The following is a 19,551-nucleotide window of genomic DNA, read 5'->3' as shown; positions in this document are numbered from 1 at the left end:
CATCATACCTTTGTTGAAACCCAGAGAGTGCACAACACCAAGAGAGCAGTAACCTAACTAAGGACTCAGAGCGCTCATAATGAGTCAAGGTAGGTTCATGACTGACTGTGATAAACACACTCCTTTGGGGTAGGACGCTGATGGTGGGGTGGGTGGAGTGGGGCAGGGAGTATATGAGAACTCTGTACTTTTTGCTCAATTTTGCTGTGAACCTAAAACTATCCTAAAAAAATAGTCTGTTGAGAGAGAAAGAAAGGGAGAGAGACAGAGGGTTTTTTTTGTTTGTTTTTTGTTTGTTTTTTGAGACAGGGTCTCACTCTGTCACCCAGACTGGAGTGCAGTGGTGCAGTCTCAGTTCACTGCAGCCTCCATCTCCCGGACTCCAGCGATGCTCCTACCTCAGCCTCCCTAGTAGCTGGGACTACAGGCATGCAACAACACACCTGGCTAATTTTTGTATTTTCTGTAGAGATGGGGTTTTGCCATGTTACCGAGGCTGGTCTTGAACTCCTCAAGCAATCTGCCCATCTCTGCCTCCCAAAGTGTTGGGATTACAGGTGTAAGCCACCATTCCCACCCAAAAAAGAGAAGTTCTGTATGAAGAGATACCATGATTGGAGAGCTCGGAGCCCCAGCTTGGCCTCTCTCTGGACCCTAGAAAAGGGTTTCCCATTTTACCACTGCTCCAGTGACTTCTAAGTCATCTTAGCAGAAATTTAGGACTCCAATAAATCAATCTGAAAAACGCTAGTTTACAGTGATGGTTTTTAACCTCCTCCTTCCCTGCTGTAATGTTGACATGTAGAACACACTCCTGTGGTCATATCCAAATTTCATGGGTTAGACATACTGTCAGATGGGCCAGTCTTGGCTAAGCAGTGAAATTCCACCCCGTCTCTTGCATATTATATTGCTAGTGAGTGATAGTATGCCAAAGAAAGCCTTGAATCCACTTGGACTTGCGGCATAAGTAAATAATTTACAGTCTGCAGCATTTTTCCTCCTCTCAGGATAAACAAGCTTAGAGATTATGTAGTGTTACTGTATTAATGGCTCCTCCTGGACCACGGTCAGCTCTAAAGGTTCCATCTTTTCCATCCCAGGGGGACTGGATAAATAGGGTTGAGTCTCAATCAGAATGGATATAAGTGCGAGGGCACCAGTCTTGGTCTGTGACCAGGGCTCAGACCCTCTGGGGCAGTTCTGTCTTTGTGTCCTAAGCCTCTATCAGAACAAGGCCAGCTTCTCACTGTTCCTCTTCCTCAAGGCTGTTCCGTCTAGAGCCAGGGAAACCTCATTGCTTCTTCTCCTAAAATTTAGACAGAGGATTGAGTGGGAGCCTAGTTATCATTGATTCAATTACCTTATTTTTTTTTTTTTTTTTTTTGAGGCAGAGTCTCGCTCTGTCGCCCAGGCTGGAGTGCAGTGGCGCGATCGCGGCTCACTGCAAGCTCCGCCTCCCAGGTTCCTGCCATTCTCCTGCCTCAGCCTCCCGAGTAGCTGGGACTACAGGCGCCGCCACCACGCCCGGCTAGTTTTTTTTGTATTTTTAGTGGAGACGGGGTTTCATTGTGTTAGCCAGGATGGTCTCGATCTCCTGACCTCGTGATCCGCCCGTCTCGGCCTCCCAAAGTGCTGGGATTACAGGCTTGAGCCACCGCGCCTGGCCTCAATTACCTTATTTTATTTAGAGAAACAAGTTTAATACATCAGAACATTCTTCTGGTTGGATATGCTGACTAACACAAAGTTCTTTGCTTTTTGGTTTTGGTTTTTTTTTTGAGACAGAGTCTCGCTTAGTCGCCCACGTTGGAGCGGAGTGATGCTATCTGCAACCTCCGCTATCTGGGTTCAAGCGATCCTCCTGCCTCAGCCTCCCAAGTAGCTGGGATTACAGGCACCCACCACCACACCCGGCTAATTTTTGTATTTTTAGTAGGATGGGGTTTCACCATGTTAGCCAGGCTGGTCTCGAACTCTTGATCTCAGCTGATTCGTCTGCTTCTGCCTCCCAAAGTGCTGGGATTACAGGGTGTGACCCACTGTGCCCAGCCTTACAAAGTTACTTTTTATTTACTATTTACTTGAACCAAGAGGATAGTTGCTGTTTGAAATCTAACATGTCAGCGTGGCTTTTGCTTCATTTTCAAGGGAGAAAAAAATCCCAGAATATTCCATTTGGGAAACTCCCAATTAAAAGGCTTACACCTGCTTTCCTTTTCTTTCCCCAGTCTCTAAGTTTAGACATTCACAAATAGAACATTTCAAACTCTCCCACACAGCGTGATCACCAGGGGTGGCAGTGATGCTCAGAGGATGCCTAGTTATTTTCAGAAGCAGGCCCACCAGCAGGGTGAAACCACTCATGTTACCAAGGACTTCCATTACAGGCCTCTTGGAGAGTGAGGCCTAGGAATATTGAATGGGATCCTCCAATTGGAAGAGGAAGGGAAATCAGGGAGGGTATAGTAATGATAAAGTAGTCAAGGGTCATATAGAAAGGGAAAAGGTGCCAGGTACAGTGGCTCATGCCTGTAATCCCAGCACTTTGGGAGGCTGAGGCGGGCGGATCACAAGGCCAGGAGTTCGAGAACAGCCTGACCAACATGGTAAAACCCTGTCTCTATTAAAAATACAAAAATTAGCTGGGCGTGGTGGCATGTGCCTGTAATCCCAGCTACTCAGGAGGCTGAGGCAGGAGAATCGCTTGAACCTGGGAGGCGGAGGTGGTAGTGAGCCAAGATTGTGCCACTGCACTCCAGCCTGGGGTAAAAAAGCAAGACTCTGTCTCAAAAAAAAAAAAAAAAAGAAAAAAAAAGAAAGAAAGAAAGAAAGAAAGAAAGAAAAAGAAAAAAAAGGGAAAAGAAAAAACTAAAGGTTAGATTCCCTGAACCTTTTTTTTTTTTTTTTTTTTTGGCAGACAGGGTCTGTTGCTCTGTCACCCAGGCTAGAGCAGGCAGGACAATAGTTCACTGTAACCTTGAACTCTTTAACTCCTGGGTTCAAGGGATCCTCCCAAATAGCTAAGTCTATGACATGTGTCACTACACCCAGCTAAATTTTGTATTTTTCTTTTGTAGAGATGGGGCCTCACTATGTTGCCCAGGCTGGTCTCAAACTCCTGGCCTCAAGCAGTCCTCCCATCTCAGCTTCCCAAAGTGCTGGGATTACAGGTGTGAGACACCACACCCAGCCTGAACCTCTTTCTATAGCTAATTGTTGGTAAGCATACAGCTTATCACATGTAAGACAGACTTCTCTATAGAATGATTCTGTCCACGTTCTAGCGTAGTAGAAAGAATGTTGGAATAAGAATCAGAAGGCCTGCGTCTTCATCCTGATTCCATCAATCATTACCTGCGAGAATGTAAATTATTTTCTCTCTAAGTGTAATAGCTATAAAATAGAGATGGATAACACTGCTTGGTGCATTTCACATGATGTCATGATCAGCTGAAACTGGCTGTGAAATAATTTTGGAAAACTGTTAAGAACCATGCAACAAAATGATACTGCTTTCATATCCTTCACCACAATCACCACTAATGTCAAATATTTAACCGGGCATGGTGGCTCACGCCTGTAATCCCAACACTTTGGGAGGCCAGCTGGGCAGATCACAAAGTCAGGAGTTCAAGACCAGCCTGGCCAACATGGTGAAACCCCGTCTCTACTAAAAATACAAAAATTAGCTGGGCGTGGTGGTGTGCACCTTTAATCCCAGCTACTCAGGAGGCTGAGGCAGGAGAATCGCTTGAACCCAGGAGGCGGAGGTTGCAGTGAGCTGAGATCGCACCATTGCACTCCAGCTTGGGCGACAGAGCGAGACTCCATCTGAAAAAAAAAAAAAAAAAAGAAAAAGAAATCATTTAGTGAGTGTGTGCTCCATGGAGGGCTCTATGCTGAGGGAGAAAAATACAAAGACGCAGAAGAAATAGATATTATTGATTTAGATGGGTTAACACTGAGTTGAGTTGATGCTTAATTCTTGCTTGTTTAGTTGATATAAAGATGGCTTAGCAGTCTTTCTGCAAGAAATTCCAGATGCTGATTTACCTGCTTTGTTTGCAAATTTCATCTCCTACCTGACTTTTCCAGTTGTCTGGAAGGGGCAGGTGGTGGTTGGGGCCTCCATACTTCTCGTTGTAGTAGATATAGGTATTGAGATCAGGGAAGTTACGGTTCAGGTCCACTCCATTTGCATTGTTCCTGCCAACTAGATACCCATGCTTGTTTGGGCCCTAAGGAGAAAATGAAAAGATGAAAAATGAAGGTTTCAGATTGAATCCTATATTTTCTAACTTATTTTTTTGGAGACAGGTTCTCTCTCTGTTGCCCAGGCTGGAGTGCAGTAGTACAATCTTGGCTCACTGCAACCTCTACCTACTAGGCTCAAACAATCCTCCCATCTCAGTCTCCTGAGTAGCTGGGACAACAAGCATATGCCATCACACCCACTAATTGTTCTTTATTCTTTTCTTTTTTTGGTAGAGATGAGGCTGGTTGCCCAGGCTGGTATCAAACTCCTGGGCTCAAGTGATCTACCCACCTCACCCTTCCAAAGTGCTGAGAGGCCAGGTGCAGTGGCTCACGCCTGTAATCTCAACACTTTGGGAGGCGGAGGCAGGTGGATCACTTGAGGTCAGGAGTTCAAGATCAGCCTGGCCCAAATGGTGAAACCCCATCTCTACTAAAAAATACAAAAATTAGCTGGGTGTGGTGGCACATGCCTGTAGTCCCAGCTACTCGGGAGGCTGAGGCATGAGAATCACTTGAACCCAGGAAATGGAGGTTGCAGTGGGCCAAGAACACGCCACTGTACTAAAGTCTGGGTGACAGTGCAAGGCTCTGTCTAAAAAAAACAAACCAAACAAACAAAGTGCTGAGATTACAGGCTAGAGCTACCGCATGCAGTCATGAATCCTATATTTGAAGAACATTGTATAGTTCTTAGATACTAGCTTCATCAAATGATGTAACATTTTTTTTCCCTTAGCCCCCATCACAGGAAGATGAATCATTTTCATCTTTAACTTATCCAAAGTCACAGTGGTGTGCTTCAAGTTCCCTGTAGATCACAGGTAAGAGGTACATATCTCAAGAGAAGTTCTAGTAAGAGTAGGGTGTTTCAGGATCATGGGAATCCCAATGTTTTATGAACAGCTTTATTGAGATATAATTCATATACTGTAAAATTCACTCATTTTAAATGTACAATTCAATGAATTTTAGTATGTTTACAGAGTTGTATAACCGTCATTGCAATCTGATTTTAGAACATTTCTGTGACACTAAATAGACACCTCATTCCCATTTATCATTTTCACCCCAGACCTAGTTAATAACTTTCTGTCTCCTTAGACTTGCCTCTTCTGGACAGATCACATAAGTGGGTCATACATTATCTGTTCTTTTGTGGGTTTTCCCCCCCACTGGACATAATGTTTGTGAGGTTCATCTATGTTGTAGCATGTATCAGTACTTCATTTCTTTCTATTGTTGCATAGTTCCATTACGTGGATTTATCACATTTTGTTTATCCATTCACCAGTATGAGTATTAGTTTAATACTATTAGTATTAGGAAACTGTATTAGTTTCCTAGGGCTGCCATAACAATCACCACAAACTAGGTGGCTTATAACAACAGCAATTTATTCTCCAATTTATTCTCTGGAGGCTAGAAGTTGTAATCAAGTCAACTAGAGGGACAGCACACTCTCTGGTCCCCTTCTTTGCTTCTTCCAGCTTGTGGTGGCCGGAGGCAGTCCTTGGCATTCCTTGGCTCGTAGACCCATCATTCTAATTTCTGCTTTCATCTTTACATGGCCTCCTCCCCAGTGTGTCCACATCTCTATTCACAAATTTCTTTCTTCTTACAAGGACACCAGGTATGCTGGATTTAGAGTCCATCCTGATCTTATGTGACCCCATCTTAACTTAATTGTATCCGTAAAGACCCTCAGTAGCCCCTCCATATCCATGGGTTCCACATCTGTGGACTCAACCAACCTCTGATTGAAAATGTAGTTAGGCCTATAATGGTTGCATCTGTACTGAACATGTACATACTTTTTTCTTGTCATTATTCCTTAAACAGTACATTATAACAACTGTTTACATAGCATTTACATTGTACTGGGTAACATAAGTAATCTAGGGATGATTTAAAGTATATAGGAGGATGTGCATAAGTTATGTGCAAATACTATGCCATTTTATATAAGGGACCTGAGCATCTGAGGATTTTGGTATTGGTGGGGGGCCCTGGAACCAATCACCTACGGATACTGAAGGATGACTATGTATTGCCAAATAAGGTCAGAGTCACAGATTTCAGGTGAATGCGAATTTTGGCAAAGGGTGGTAGGGGGAGATTCATGGATATTTGAGTTGTTTTCACCTTTTGGCTATTGTTAATAATGCTGCTTTGAACATCCATGCACAAGTCTTTGTGTGGAAGTATGTTTTCATTTCCTCTGGGTAGATATCTGTAAGTAGAACTGCCAAGTCATAAGGTAAGTCCATGCTTAACTGTTTTTTGTTTGTTTGTTTGTTTTTTGAGACAGGGTCTCGCTCTGTTGCCCAGGCTGGAGTGTAATGGCATGATTATGGCTCACTGCAGCCTCACCTCCTGGGCTCAGGTGATCCTCACACCTCAGCCTCCTGGTAGCTGGTACTTACAGGCATGAGCCACAACACCTGGCTAATTTTAACTTATTTGTAAAGATGGGGTTTTGCCATGTTGCCTAGGCTGGTCTCGAACTTCTGGGCTCAAGTGATCCACCTACCTCCCAAAGTGCTGGGATTACAGACATGAGCCACTACGGCCTTATGTTTAATTTTTTGAGAAACTGTTCAACTGTTTTTCAAAGTGGTTACACTAGAGAAACTCACTTCTCCCCCTTTCAAAAAATTTAGGATCCTTGTTTATCTTTCTTCTGAACAATATCAACTTTGTGGATCCCTTCATTTCTCTGTCCATATTTCAGGTTTATCATTTATTTGCTTATGTATTCACTCACTCATTAGGTCATCTATTTAGTCAACCAACATTTACTTAAGTCCTTCTCTATCCAGAGCTCTCAGATAGACACTGGGGAAAGAGACAAGTGAGACATTGTAGTCTAGCCTTCTAGGAGTTCATAGTACACATGGGGAGATGGACATACACATAAATAACTAAATACATAGAGCGATAGAATAGAGATATGTTACAAGGCTCATTCAAAATTAAAATTCCATTTAATGTTTTGTGTGGCATTGGAGAAGGGAAATAGTGCCAAGTGGGTCCCTGTAGACTGAGAAGGTGGAGCCCAAATTGTAGGCTGTTCCTGGAAGGGAATGAGTGGATGCCAGGAAGCTAGAATCTCACAGATGAACTGCCGCTCTCATATTTCCCCTTTTCTAAGCAATAAAATGCGGCAGATTACATTTTTTTCTAAGAATTCAGTATTATTCTCAGATTTCTCCTCTTTTCATGGCACCCTGCTTGGATTTCATTCTTAGATCCCATTGAAAACATAATTGTTCTGAAGTTCCTGTAAGTTTCCTACATCAGTTCTGTTCCAATGGAAAACATTTATCGGATCTTTGCTTTTGGTGTACACTTCTGTGACATATGATTTTCTTTATGCTTCCAGGGGCTTGTCACTGCTTGCTTATTTATATCAAGGCAGCTCTTGACCGTCAGCATAAACAGCTATGAGCGTTATCCACTGATTTCCCTGCACACTGGTCAATAGTTAGGTTGGCAGGAAAGGGCTTCCCCTAACAGAAGGTTTCATAAACATGGTTAGTGTTGTGTTTCCTATTACTGCTGTAACAAATTACCACAAAGTTAGTGGTTTTAACAGCACGAGTGTATTGTCTCATAGTTTTGGATGTCAGAAGACTAAAACAGGTCTCACAGCCCTAAAAGCAAGGTGTCAGTGGGCTACGTTCCTTCATGGGACTAGGGGAATCTGTTCCCTGACTTCTCTAGCTTCTAGAGACCATTCACATTCCTAGGGTCTTCCACTTTTTCTTTTTCTTTTTTTTTTTTTTTTGAGACAGAGTTTTGCTCTTGTTTTCCAGGCTGGAGTGCAATGGCATGATCTTGGCTCACCGCAACCTCCACCTCCTGGGTTCAAGTGATTCTCCTGCCTCAGCCTCCCGAGTAGCTGGGATTACAGGCATGCATCACCATGCCCGGCTAATTTTGTATTTTTATTAGAGACGGGGTTTCTCCATGTTGGTCAGGCTGGTCTCAAACTCCCAACCTCAGGTGATCTGCCTGCCTCAGCCTCCCAAAGTGCTGGGATTATAGGCGTGAGCCACAGCGCCCGGCCAAGGATCTTCCATCTTTAAAGCCAGCTGCATAACATCTTCAGATCTCTCTCTGTGACCTTGGTCTGCCTCTTCTACATTTAAAGGATCCTTGTCATTGATGACACTGGGCCCCATCCCCCCACAATACTCCAGGTTATTTTAAGGTCAACTAATAAGCAACCTTAGTTCTATCTGCAACCTTAATTCCTCCTTGCCCAGTAACAAAACATATTCATAGGTTCTGAGGATTAGGACGTGAACATCTTTGGTGGGAGGCATTATTCTGGCCACCTACACATGGCTTTAAAGTCTGGTGGCCAGGAAGTTCTTCTCTGTGTAGCCGCGCAGACAGCTTGCCTCTGGGTATGGCAGATATCTCTGAGAGTCTGAGAACCTGATGGGTCCTCTCGGGTTCAGGTTCAAGATCTACTCCCTCTGAACAAGAACACAGCAGGTGAGCAGAGGTAACCAGCTTCCCAGAAATGGCTCTAAGATTCAGTGGACTGGCAGGGGTTTTCCCCACTCCCTCCCACCCCACCTCCTGCAATGGATGTGAGCAGGACTGAGCTGGTTCTCCACTCTCCCCACTGCAACACAGGAAAGGGCTAATAGAAGGAAATCAGCTAGGCTGGAATTCCCTCCCACACCTCTTTCCAATTTTTCTGCTCTTTGGGAACTCAGGTCTTGAGGAAGAGTAGTGGGCACCACCCTGATTTCCAGCGATGAAAGAAAGTTATCTTTCTTCATTTGTTGAGTAATTTCAACAGGAAGTGGTGAGACTGCAAGAGTCAAGTTTGTGTTTGGTTCAACGTCCTGGCTCTATCGCGCTCTCTGTCTCTACTTACCCCCCAGCCCTATCCTCAAGTCAGTTTAAAATATGCTTTAACGTACTCTCCCCCCAAGAAAATCCCGCCTTTTTAATTTAATTTAATTTTAATTTTAATTTTTTGAGACAGAGTTTCGCTCTTGTTGCCCAGGCTGGAGTGCAATGGCACAATCATGGCTCACCACAACCTCTGCCTCCTGGGTTCAAGAAATTCTCCTGCCTCAGCCTCCTGAGTAGGTGGAATTACAGGCATGTGCCACCGGGCCCAGCTAATTTTTTGTATTTTTAGTAGAGACAGGGTTTCTCCATGTTGGTCAGGCTGATCTCGAACTCCCAACCTCAGGTGATCCGCCCACCTTGGCCTCCCAAAGTGCTGGGATTACAGGCGTGAACCACCGCGCCCGGCCAAAAACCCTGCCTTTTAAACACAGCTTTTAAAGGAACATCTCCATTGCATAAAGCAGATGGATGCTTGGCCTCACCCTTGACAATACTAACTCAGTAGGTCTGGGATGGGACCTGGGAATCTGTATTTCAAAATCTTCACCTGTGATTCTGATGCACGGCCACAAAAGATTTAATGTTAGGCATATTGGTCTGAAACACTTGATTCAGGCACATTGATTTAAAGTTAAGCACATCGGTCTGAAACACTTAAGATGTTAATAATAAGACAAATGTTAGGCACACTGACATTTTGAATTTATGTTAGAAAATAAAGTAAAAAGTCCTGCCAGGCACAGTGGCTCATACCTGTAATCCCAGCACTTTGGGAGGCTGAGGCAGGTGGATCACCTGAGACCAGGAGTTTGAGACTAGCCTGACAACCTGGCGAAATCCCGTCTCTACTAAAAATACAAAAAATTAGCTGGGCATGGTGGCGCATGCCCATAGACCCAGCTACTCGAGGGCTGAGGCAGGAGAATTGCTTGAACCTGGGAGGCAGAAGTTGCAGTGAGCCAAGATCGCACCACTGCACTCCAGCCTGGGCAACAAAGCAAGACTCCATCTCAAAAAAAAAAAAAAAAAAAAGTCCTTAGACATTTTTTCTTATTGGTCCCACTGCAAATGTAACTCTAAAATATAGAATCAATAGGTTAAATACTATACTAGTAGAGGAGACAACTCTATGGAAATATAATACAGTGGCTGGGCGCGGTGGCTCAAGCCTGTAATCCCAGCACTTTGGGAGGCCGAGACAGGCGGATCACGAGGTCAGGAGATCGAGACCATCCTGGCTAACACGGTGAAACCCCGTCTCTACTAAAAAATACAAAAAGCTAGCCGGGTGAGGTGGCAGGCGCCTGTAGTCCCAGCTACTCGGGAGGCTGAGGCAGGAGAATGGCGGGAACCCGGGAGGCGGAGCTTGCAGTGAGCTGAGATCCGGCCACTGCACTCCAGCCTGGGTGACAGAGCGAGACTCCGTCTCAAAAAAAAAAAAAAAAAAAAAAAAAAAGGAAATATAATACAGTACGAAGAATCTAGAATTAGCCCCCTAACCCCCAATTCTGGGGAAAGCCTGTTGTCCTTGTTATTTTCTCCACAAATGCAAATGGAAATATAGTGTGGAAGGAAGAAAGGTGTTTAGGGTTTGAAGCTAAAAGTTCAGGAAAGGAGCTTTGTTTTGCAATATCCCTCCACATCTGTTGAGTATTTTCCAGGTTACAAAGTGTTGTCACAGATATTGCCACATTAATCCTCACAATAAAACCCTGAGGTCATCTGGAAAGGTGTTGAGGGAATGCAGGCTCAGAGAGAGCCCACGTTTATTGACTGAGGTGCTGTAGGACTGAACCCACCTCTTCATCCTTTCTTATATTTCTGATAGATTTTTTCTCTTGACCATTTAATCTTTTACTTTTAACATTTGTGACATTTACAGTGGGACAGAGAGGGAATCTTGTCCACTGGCCTTTATTTCCTAAGAAGGCCTTGATCTCTCCCCGGCATCTCCCTTGGACCTCGTACCTGAGCAGCAGCCACCTCGTAGCCGTCGGGGTTCATGGATGGCAGGATGTGAATGCGTGTGTCCTGGATGAGTCGGACAATGCGCTGGTTCCTGTTCCGGAACTCCTCGCACAGAAACTCTGACAGCTGCAGCATCAGCTCACGACCCAGCGCTTCGTTGCCATGCATGTTCCCCACGTACTTGACCTCCGGTTCCACTGCAAGGAAAAAATGCAAGGAAGAGAAAAGATGGGGGAAGCTTGGAAGTGCCATTGACGCATAACCTTGCACGAAGACCTTTTTTCTCTTTTTCAGTAATGAATGAAAGAAAATCTCATGTTTTCATTGGGTCTTTTGCAATAATCCCTGAGCCCCTTCCTAACCAATTACAGTTATGAAAACTACAAAAATTCATGCCAGGGATAATAATGAGTGCCATTTATTGAATCCCCATAGTGTACTAGACAGTTATGTTCGATACTGCTAAAATTCACAGAAAACCTGTAAAGTGGGCATTAATAGCCTCAGGGTGAGGGTAATAAGGATGAGAGAGATTAAGTAACTTGTCTGAGGTTGTCTAGCTAATGGCTCTACGGAGGCCCAAGCCCACGTGGCACTTACAGTGCCATTTACAGTAGCATGCTGCTTCTTTTTTTTTTTTTTTTTTTTTTTTTTTTTTTTTTTTTTTTTTTTTTTGAGACGGAGTCTCACGCTGTTGCCCAGGCTGGAGTGCAGTGGCGCGATCTCGGCTCACTGCAAGCTCCGCCTCCTGGGTTCACGCCATTCTCCTGCCTCAGCCTCCTGAGTAGCTAGGACTACAGGCGCCCGCCACTGCGCCCGGCTAATTTTTTTTTTTTTGTATTTTTAGTAGAGACGGGGTTTCACTGTGGTCTCGATCTCCTGACCTTGTGATCCGCCCGCCTCGGCCTCCCAAAGTGCTGGGATTACAGGCTTGAGCCACCGCGCCCGGCCAGCATGCTGCTTCTTAGAGACGAACCTTTCAGGATGAGGATGTTTCCCCAGAACCTGCTCTCATGGAGTACTCTAGGTTTTAGCATAACAGCTGCTAATGATCCCAGTTGAAAACTTAATTTTCTTGGCACTTGAAAAGTTTCTTACTCCATCTGAACAAGAACACAGCAGGTGAGCAGAGGTGACCAGCCTCGCAGAGATGGATCTAAGATTCAGTGGGCTGGCAGGGGGTTTCCCCACTCCCTCCCACCCCACCTACCACAAAGAATAGGACTGTGGGCAGGACTGAGCTTTTTCTCCATTCTCCCCACTGCAATATGGGAAAACTAAAATCACTCCTTCAAATCCAAGCAGGCCAAGTCTGGAGGCACAGAATAGGAAGGCACCTGCTATGTCTCATGCCTTAGTCTTCTCTTGGGCCATATTAACTGTTCAGCTTGAGGTAAGTATTGAAGATCTGAAAGTTTCTGGGATCACCTAAAGAAAATCATTCTTGCCCTCTTTCAAGAGGTAGGAGAAAAGCTCTTGCCAAATGATTTCTCTTCCACTCAACATTTTCCTGCCTCCATGACTTTTCTGGTTCTGTACCTCTTCATCTTCTCATTTCCAAATCCTTCTCATCACCCTTCTAGGCCCAGTTCACATGAAATTCTGTGAAGTCATCTTGGGTTCTTCTTGATGAGAGAGAGCTCTCTGTTGACTTCCCTGGTTTTACCTTTTTCTTTTTTTCTTTTCTTGTCTTTTCTTTTTTCTTTTTCTTTCTTTTTTTTTTTTTTTTTTGAGATGGAGTCTCTCTCTGTCACCCAGTCTGAAGTGCACAATCCCAGCTCACTGCAACCTCCACCTCCTGGGTTCAAGCAATTCTCCTGCCTCAGCCTCCCAATTAGCTGGGTTTACAGGTGCCTGCCACCACACGTGGCTAATTTTTATATTTTTAGTAGAGACAGGGTTTCACTGTGTTGGCCAGGCTGGTCTCAAACTCCTGACCTCAGGTGATCTACCCACCTTGACCTCCCAAAGTGCTGGGATTACAGGTGTGAGTCATTGTGCCCAGCAGGTTTTACCTGTTTTTGTACATGTTCTATTTCCTTTACTGGACCTGGCCTTAGCAGTGTACATAATTTTTAACTTGTGACACCATTCATTATTATTTATCTTAGTATACCTACAGCAGTTATTCTCAAAGGAATGCTTATAATCCATAAGAATCATGTGGTGGATTTTCCATAGTGGGTATTCTTTAATCTTAGTGTATTTTTTTTAATCGTAGATTATGTCTTTCTTACTTTTCTTGGTGTTAAAATGTTTTTTCTGTTAGAAAAGGATGGATATAGAAGATGACAGGTAGTTTTCTTCACATCCTTATTCAGTAAAATAAAATTTGGAAGATATGTTTTAGTTCCCTCCAGTCTCTTATTTATTTAAAAAAGAAAAAACACCTTTTTAAAACTTCCTTATGAAATCTATAAGTCTGGGAACCACTGCCCTGTAGAACTTTGGACAGTGCCATGCACTTAGTAGATACTTAATATCAGATTCTTTTGGCTCTCCTTTTTCTTTTATTTTCTTTTTCTTTTTTCTTTCTTTCTTTTTTTTTTTTTTTAATTTAGAGACAGGGTCTTGCTCAGTCATTCATGCTGGAGTGCAGTGGCACAATCATAGCTCAGGACAGCCTCTCGAATTCCTCGGTTCAAGCCATCCTCCCGCCTCAGCCTCCTGAGTAGCTGGGACCACAAGTGCACACCACCACACCAGGCTAATTTTCTAAAAAAATTTATTATAGAGACAAGGTCTCACAATGTTGCCCAGACTGGTCTGAAACTTTTGGCCTCAGGCAATCCTCCCAAAGTACTGGGGTTATAGGCATAAGCCACCACAGCTGGCCTCTACTTTCAATATATCTGGAATACAACCACTTCTCATAACAATTACTGCTACCATTTTGGTTCAAACCCCTGCACCTTCAAGCTTGGTAGTATTGGCCATATTAGGTTATTGCAATAAATCTCCCACTTGCTCTCCCTGCAGCTGCCTAGCCCCTTTAAAGTCTATTCTCCAGAGTCAGGGGTTGGCAAAACTTTTTTATAAAGGACTAGAGAGTAAATCCTTTAGGCTTTGTGGGCTGTGTTGTCTCTGTCACAGCTACTCAACTCTTCCAGCAAAAAGCAGCCACAGACAAGATAAAAGTGAGTGGGCGTGACTGTGTTCCCATAAAACTTCATTTACCAAAACAGGTGGCTGGCCCTTGGGCTGTAGTTTGCTGACCCCTGTTCTGAGTGATCTTTACAAAATTTAAGTCAGATTGTCTCCCTCTTCTGCTTAAAAAACTCTCTAGAGGCTTCTCACTTGACTCAAAGTAAAAGCCCAGATCTTTACCAGGGCTTATAACGCCCTGCGTGATCTCCTATTGCCTGGTGTCCCCATCACATGGCTGTGACCTCCTCTCTTGCTCTCCCCTTGTTCACTTGGCTGGAGCCCCACTGGCCCCTTTGCTGTTCCTCACATGTGCCAAGCATGCCCCAGAGCATTGCCTTTGCTCTTCCCTCTGCCCGTCATCTTTTCCTCCCCAATATCATGGTGGCATGTGCCATTACACCCATCCTTCAGCTCTCTGCTCAAAGCCACCTCAGTGGAGATGCCTCTCCTGAGTGCCTCTCCCGCCCCTTGTCTTCCTCCATGCCATCCTTATCTCTTTTTCCTGATTTAGTTTTCTCTACAGCACTTATTTCCATCTGATGTAATACATATTTACTCAGTTACCCATTTATTGCCAGTCTTACCCCACTAGAATTTGAGCCCATGAGGGCAGGTTCTTTGTTTTATTCTCTGTTGTACTTCCAGAGTCTACAAAAGTGCCTGCATATTGTAGGTGATTGGTAAATATTTGTGGAATGAATGAATGAAAGGAGTGAATGGGTGAATAGCAGTTAAAGCGCTTCAGAGGAAAGAGGGAACAGTGAGGGCTAGAGTCCTGTGAAAAAACTTCAAGGAAGGTCTTGAAAGCTAGAAAGTACAGAAGCACCAAGAAGGGGGCTTGGAGTGTTGGGGGCTAACCCCATGATGTCCATGAACACTCACAAGCTTCCACAGTGAACATATGATCTGATTGACAGCAGGCTGCTTGCTATGGAAGTGCAGTTTCAAAGCGAGGCAATTATCCCAGGTAACCCCATGGCCTTCTTTGAGCCTACTCCATGCAATATTCTGAATCCCATGGCCAGTCCATGGGGTGTGAGGCTTTTAAAGTAGGAAAGTGGGATCATGTCAGGATTTAGGAAAATTTTTCTGGCATTTGTGTACCAAATGGAAGATTCAGAGTGCAGCAGTTAGAAGTTAGAAACCTGGTCAGGTGCGGTGGCTCACGCCTGTAATCTCAATACTTTCGGAGGCCAAGGCGGGCGGATCACTTGAGGTCAGGAGTTCGAGACCAGCCTGGCCAACATGGTGGAACTCCGTCTCTACTAAAAATTTTAAAAATTAGCCAGGCGTGGTGGCACATGCCTATAATCCCAGCTACTTGGGAGGCTGAGGCAGGAGAATCGCTTGAACCCGGGGGGCGGAGGTTTCAGTGAGCTGAGATCATACCACTGCATTCCAGCCTGGGCAACACAGCGAGACTCTGTCTCAAAAAAAAGAAAAAAGAAGTTAGAGACCAGTTAGGGGTTCAGCGCAATCATGTAGGCAGCTTGTGATGGAATCTGGACTCAGACGGGATGTGGAAGCGGAGAGGTAAAGGGAGATTTGAAGTTGACAGTTTGAAGGAGGAATTGGTAAGGAAAGAAGTGAGAAATTAGAAACAAATGTCCATCAATATACGGACAGTTAAATACAGTCATGTATTTAAATACAGTCATGTATTTAATACAGTCATACAGGCTGACTCTGTTACACAGCCAAACCCACAATGGTATAGATCTGCACTGATAGACATGGATGCCATCCATAACAGATTGTGAAATGGGAAGGCCAGTTATAATGCAATTTCATTTTTATAGAAATGATTACATGTATTTGTGTCAGGGGGTTTAAATATGCATAGAAAAAAGTCTGGAAGGATATATATCAGTACATTAATGGTGGTGGGATTTGGGGTGAGTTTTATTATTTTTTTCCTTATCCAATTTCTAAATTTTAATCCAAACATGAATTGCTTTTGTAGTAGAAACAAACTAAAAAAAGGAATCCAGGCTAAGTGTTATGGCTTACGCTTGTAATCCCAACACTGGGAGGCCCAGGTGGATGGATCGCCTGAGCCCAGGAGTTTGAGATTAGCCTGGGTAACATGACGAAACCCTGTCTCTACTAAAAATACAAAAATTAGCCGGGCATGGTGGCGCATGCCTGTGGTCCCAGCTACCTAGGAGGCTGAGGGAAAAGGATCACCTGAGCCCAAGAGGTCGAGGCTGCAGTGAGCTGAGATCATGCCACTGAATTCCAGCCTGGGCAACAGAGCCAGATCTTGTGTCTCAAAAAAAAAAAAAAAAAAAAAATCCAGTAAATAAAACTAACACCCCAGTCCCCAAACTCTGTCTGGAATACCACACTGTCACTCCCTGAAGAGATTTCCCTATGCCCTTCTAAGCTTCCTGGCAGAACTGGAAGGGCTCTTTGTTTCTGCCTGTGTCTCCTGAGCCATTGGGTCGGGAAAGACAGAACAATAGCAAGGGGAAAGGAAAGGAAATGGGGGAAAGGAAGGGAGGTGGGACATGAGCAGGGAAGCAGACTCATCTTTCACCATTAAGGTTTTGAGCAAACAGAACCCAAAAAGGAGGAAAGGGCTGAAGCTTGAAGGAGGGCTGTAGCTCCCCAGAGGCAGTGGCAGTATGAGGGCTAAGAGGGAAATAGCACAGGCTGAGAAAGAGATAGTACCTTGTAGATGGAGGCGTCCACGGACCACCCCAGAAACCACCCCAATTACTGGATTTGCAAGGGAAGGGCTCTGCCCCACACACCCTCAAGAGCTGTTCAGGACTTACAGAGCTCGTGGATTCCAGGGTGGTCGCTGAACTCCAGCACGTAGAGGTGTCTCCCCTCCACGCTGCGCCCAATGCTGTAGACCCGCGTGATGCTGGGGCATTCGTTTTGCACCTTGTACAGTGTCCGCACAAGATCATCATAGCGGTGGTGGCGGAAGGTCACCGGGGCAACCAACTTGAAGAGAAGGAGGAGGTGGAGAAAGACTGAGAGCAGGTCTGACATCTTGCTGGGCTTTTTCCAAGAGAGCCACTGAAATGCGCCCCACCTCCTTAAACAACCTAGCCTCTTCACCCGCCGAAATCCAAGGTCCGCCTAGCTTCCCGCTTGTAAACACCAGTCCAACTTGGAAGACGTTCCGAACTGTCCGTCCAAGGCTGGAAATTCTTTATGTCGCTCTGGAATAGCCACTCATCTCTCCTCCCTCTCTCCCTTTCCTTCTCTAATCCGGGAAAGCCTTTTGAAAAGTTTTTTGCACTTCCCCAGATGGGTAGTTTCACTGATTCTGGTTTACTGGTTAACTGGACTGTAAACAGGCTTCAATAAATAGCTGCTTATAACCCTTTGATTCCCGGAGAATTTTTTAAAACTTGGCCTGTGCCTGTTCCCTTTATTACAACTTTCAAAAAGAGTTCTCTGTCCCTTTTGATTCATCCCATGTACTGCTGCCTGCCTACCTTTCTGAAGCATGGCTGTATTTTGTCCTTTTTTTCCTCAAAAATCTTTCAACAGATACCATTAAGAAAAGGAAAAGATTAGCCTTGGACTGGGAGAAAACAATTGTAAATCATGTATCTGATAATATCCCCATAATACGTAAAGAATCCTTATAATACAACAAGAAGACAAACAACCCAATTAAAACATGGGCAAAACATTTGACCAGAATAGATATACAAATGGCTAATAAGCACATTTAAAGATGTTCAGTGTCATTAGTCATTAAGGAAATGCAAATTAAAACCACATGAGATCCCAGGCATGGCGGCTCATGCCTGTAATCACAGCACTTTGGGAGGCCAGACTGGGAGGATCACTTGAGCCCAGGAGTTTGAGATCAGCCCAGGCAACACAGCAAGACCCCATCTCTACAAATAATTTTAAAATTAGCTGGGTGTGATGGCATATCTGTAGTTCCAGCTACTTGGGAGGCTGAGGCAGAGAACCACTTGAACCTGGGGGGCGGGGCCTGAAGTGAGCCATGATCATGCCACTACACTCCAGCCTGGGCAACAGAGTGAAACCTCATCTCAAAAAACAAACGAAAACCACACATGAGATATTATTTTACCTCCACTAGAATGGCTAAAATAAAAAAGACAGACAATAGCAAGTGTTGGTGAGAATAGGAGAAACTAGAACCCTCATAAGTAGTGCAGCCAGGCCAGGTACAGTGGCTCACGCCTGTAATCCCAGCACTTTGAAAGGCTGAGGCAGGTGGATCACGAGGTCAAGAGGTTGAGACCATCCTGGCAAACATGGTAAAATCTGCTCTCTACTAAAAATACAAAAATTAGCTGGGTATGGTGGCACACATCTGTAGTCCCAGCTACTCAGGAGGCTGAGGCAGGAGAATTGCTTGAATCCGGGAGGTGGAGGTTGCAGTGAGCCGAGATCATACCACTGCACTCCAGTCTGGTGACAGAGTGAGACTCCGTCTCAAAAAAATAAAAAATAAAGATAAATAAATAAGTAAATAGTGCAGCCAGTTTGGAAAACACTTTAGTAGTTTCTTACAAGGTTAAAGATATACTTACTACATAATACAGCAGTTTCACTCCTAGGTGTCTCTGCAAGAGAAATGAAAACACGCATCCACACAAAAACTTGTACATAAATGTCCATAGCAGTATTGTCCATAAGAGACAAAAAGTGGAAACAACCCAAATGTCCATCAAACACTGAGCAGATAAACAAAATATGGCATATCCATACAATGAAATAGTATTTGACAATAGAAAGGGATGGAGTGCTAATACATTGTGCGATGTGAATGAATCTTACACATGCCCGGTGAAAGAAGCCAAACCCCAAACACCACATATTGTATGATTAAGTTCATATGAATGTTTGGAAAAGGCAAATATATAAAGACAGAAAGAAGATTAGAGGTTGCCAAGGGCTGGGATTAGATATGTGGACACAAAATGTCTTTTTAGAGTGATAGAAATGTTCTAAAATTCAGTTGTGGTGATGGTGGTGGCTATAAACTCTATAAATATATTAAAATTCATTGAGTTGCATACTTAAAACAGATTAATTCTATGGTATGCAAATTGTATCTCAATAAAGCTGTTTTTAAAAAGGGAATAAAAAATAAGTACAGCCCTCCGAAAGAATTAAATATAAATTTACCATACAACTCAACAATTCCATTCCTGGGTACCTACCCAATAGAACAAACTTGCCCACAGAATGTTCATAGCAGCATTATTCGTAATAGGCAAAAAGTAGAAACCACCTAAATGTCTATCAATTGGTGAACAGATAAATAAAATGTGATATAACCATACAATGGAAAAC

The 19,551-nt window shown here is 44.1% G+C and overlaps 1 protein-coding gene and 1 long non-coding RNA gene across 2 annotated transcripts in view; one reads left to right on the top strand and one right to left on the bottom strand.

Annotated features, from left to right (window-relative positions):
- The window catches only part of LOC105478495 (carboxypeptidase N subunit 1), a 41,214-nt gene extending 23,692 nt beyond the window's left edge, over positions 1-17,522 (bottom strand). Inside the window, exons 1-3 of the mRNA XM_071069307.1 lie at positions 17,031-17,522; positions 11,104-11,300; positions 4,086-4,241 (exon numbers count right to left, since the gene is read on the bottom strand). Of these exons, the coding sequence (XP_070925408.1) occupies positions 4,086-4,241; positions 11,104-11,300; positions 17,031-17,253 (576 nt within the window). The 5' untranslated portion in view covers positions 17,254-17,522. The remainder of the gene's footprint in view (positions 1-4,085; positions 4,242-11,103; positions 11,301-17,030) is intronic.
- On the top strand, positions 9-11,138 carry LOC139356207 (uncharacterized). The gene is made up of 3 exons (XR_011607701.1): positions 9-89; positions 4,997-5,081; positions 11,018-11,138. It is a non-coding gene; the product is annotated as an uncharacterized lncRNA (long non-coding RNA).
- Positions 17,523-19,551: the final 2,029 nt, after the last annotated feature.

The sequence above is a fragment of the Macaca nemestrina genome, chromosome 9 (genome assembly GCF_043159975.1).
Source record: "Macaca nemestrina isolate mMacNem1 chromosome 9, mMacNem.hap1, whole genome shotgun sequence".
In the NCBI taxonomy this organism is placed as follows: domain Eukaryota; kingdom Metazoa; phylum Chordata; class Mammalia; order Primates; family Cercopithecidae; genus Macaca; species Macaca nemestrina.
The sequence above is the reverse complement of the archived record's forward strand: the minus strand, read 5'-3'. Positions and strand labels throughout refer to the sequence as shown.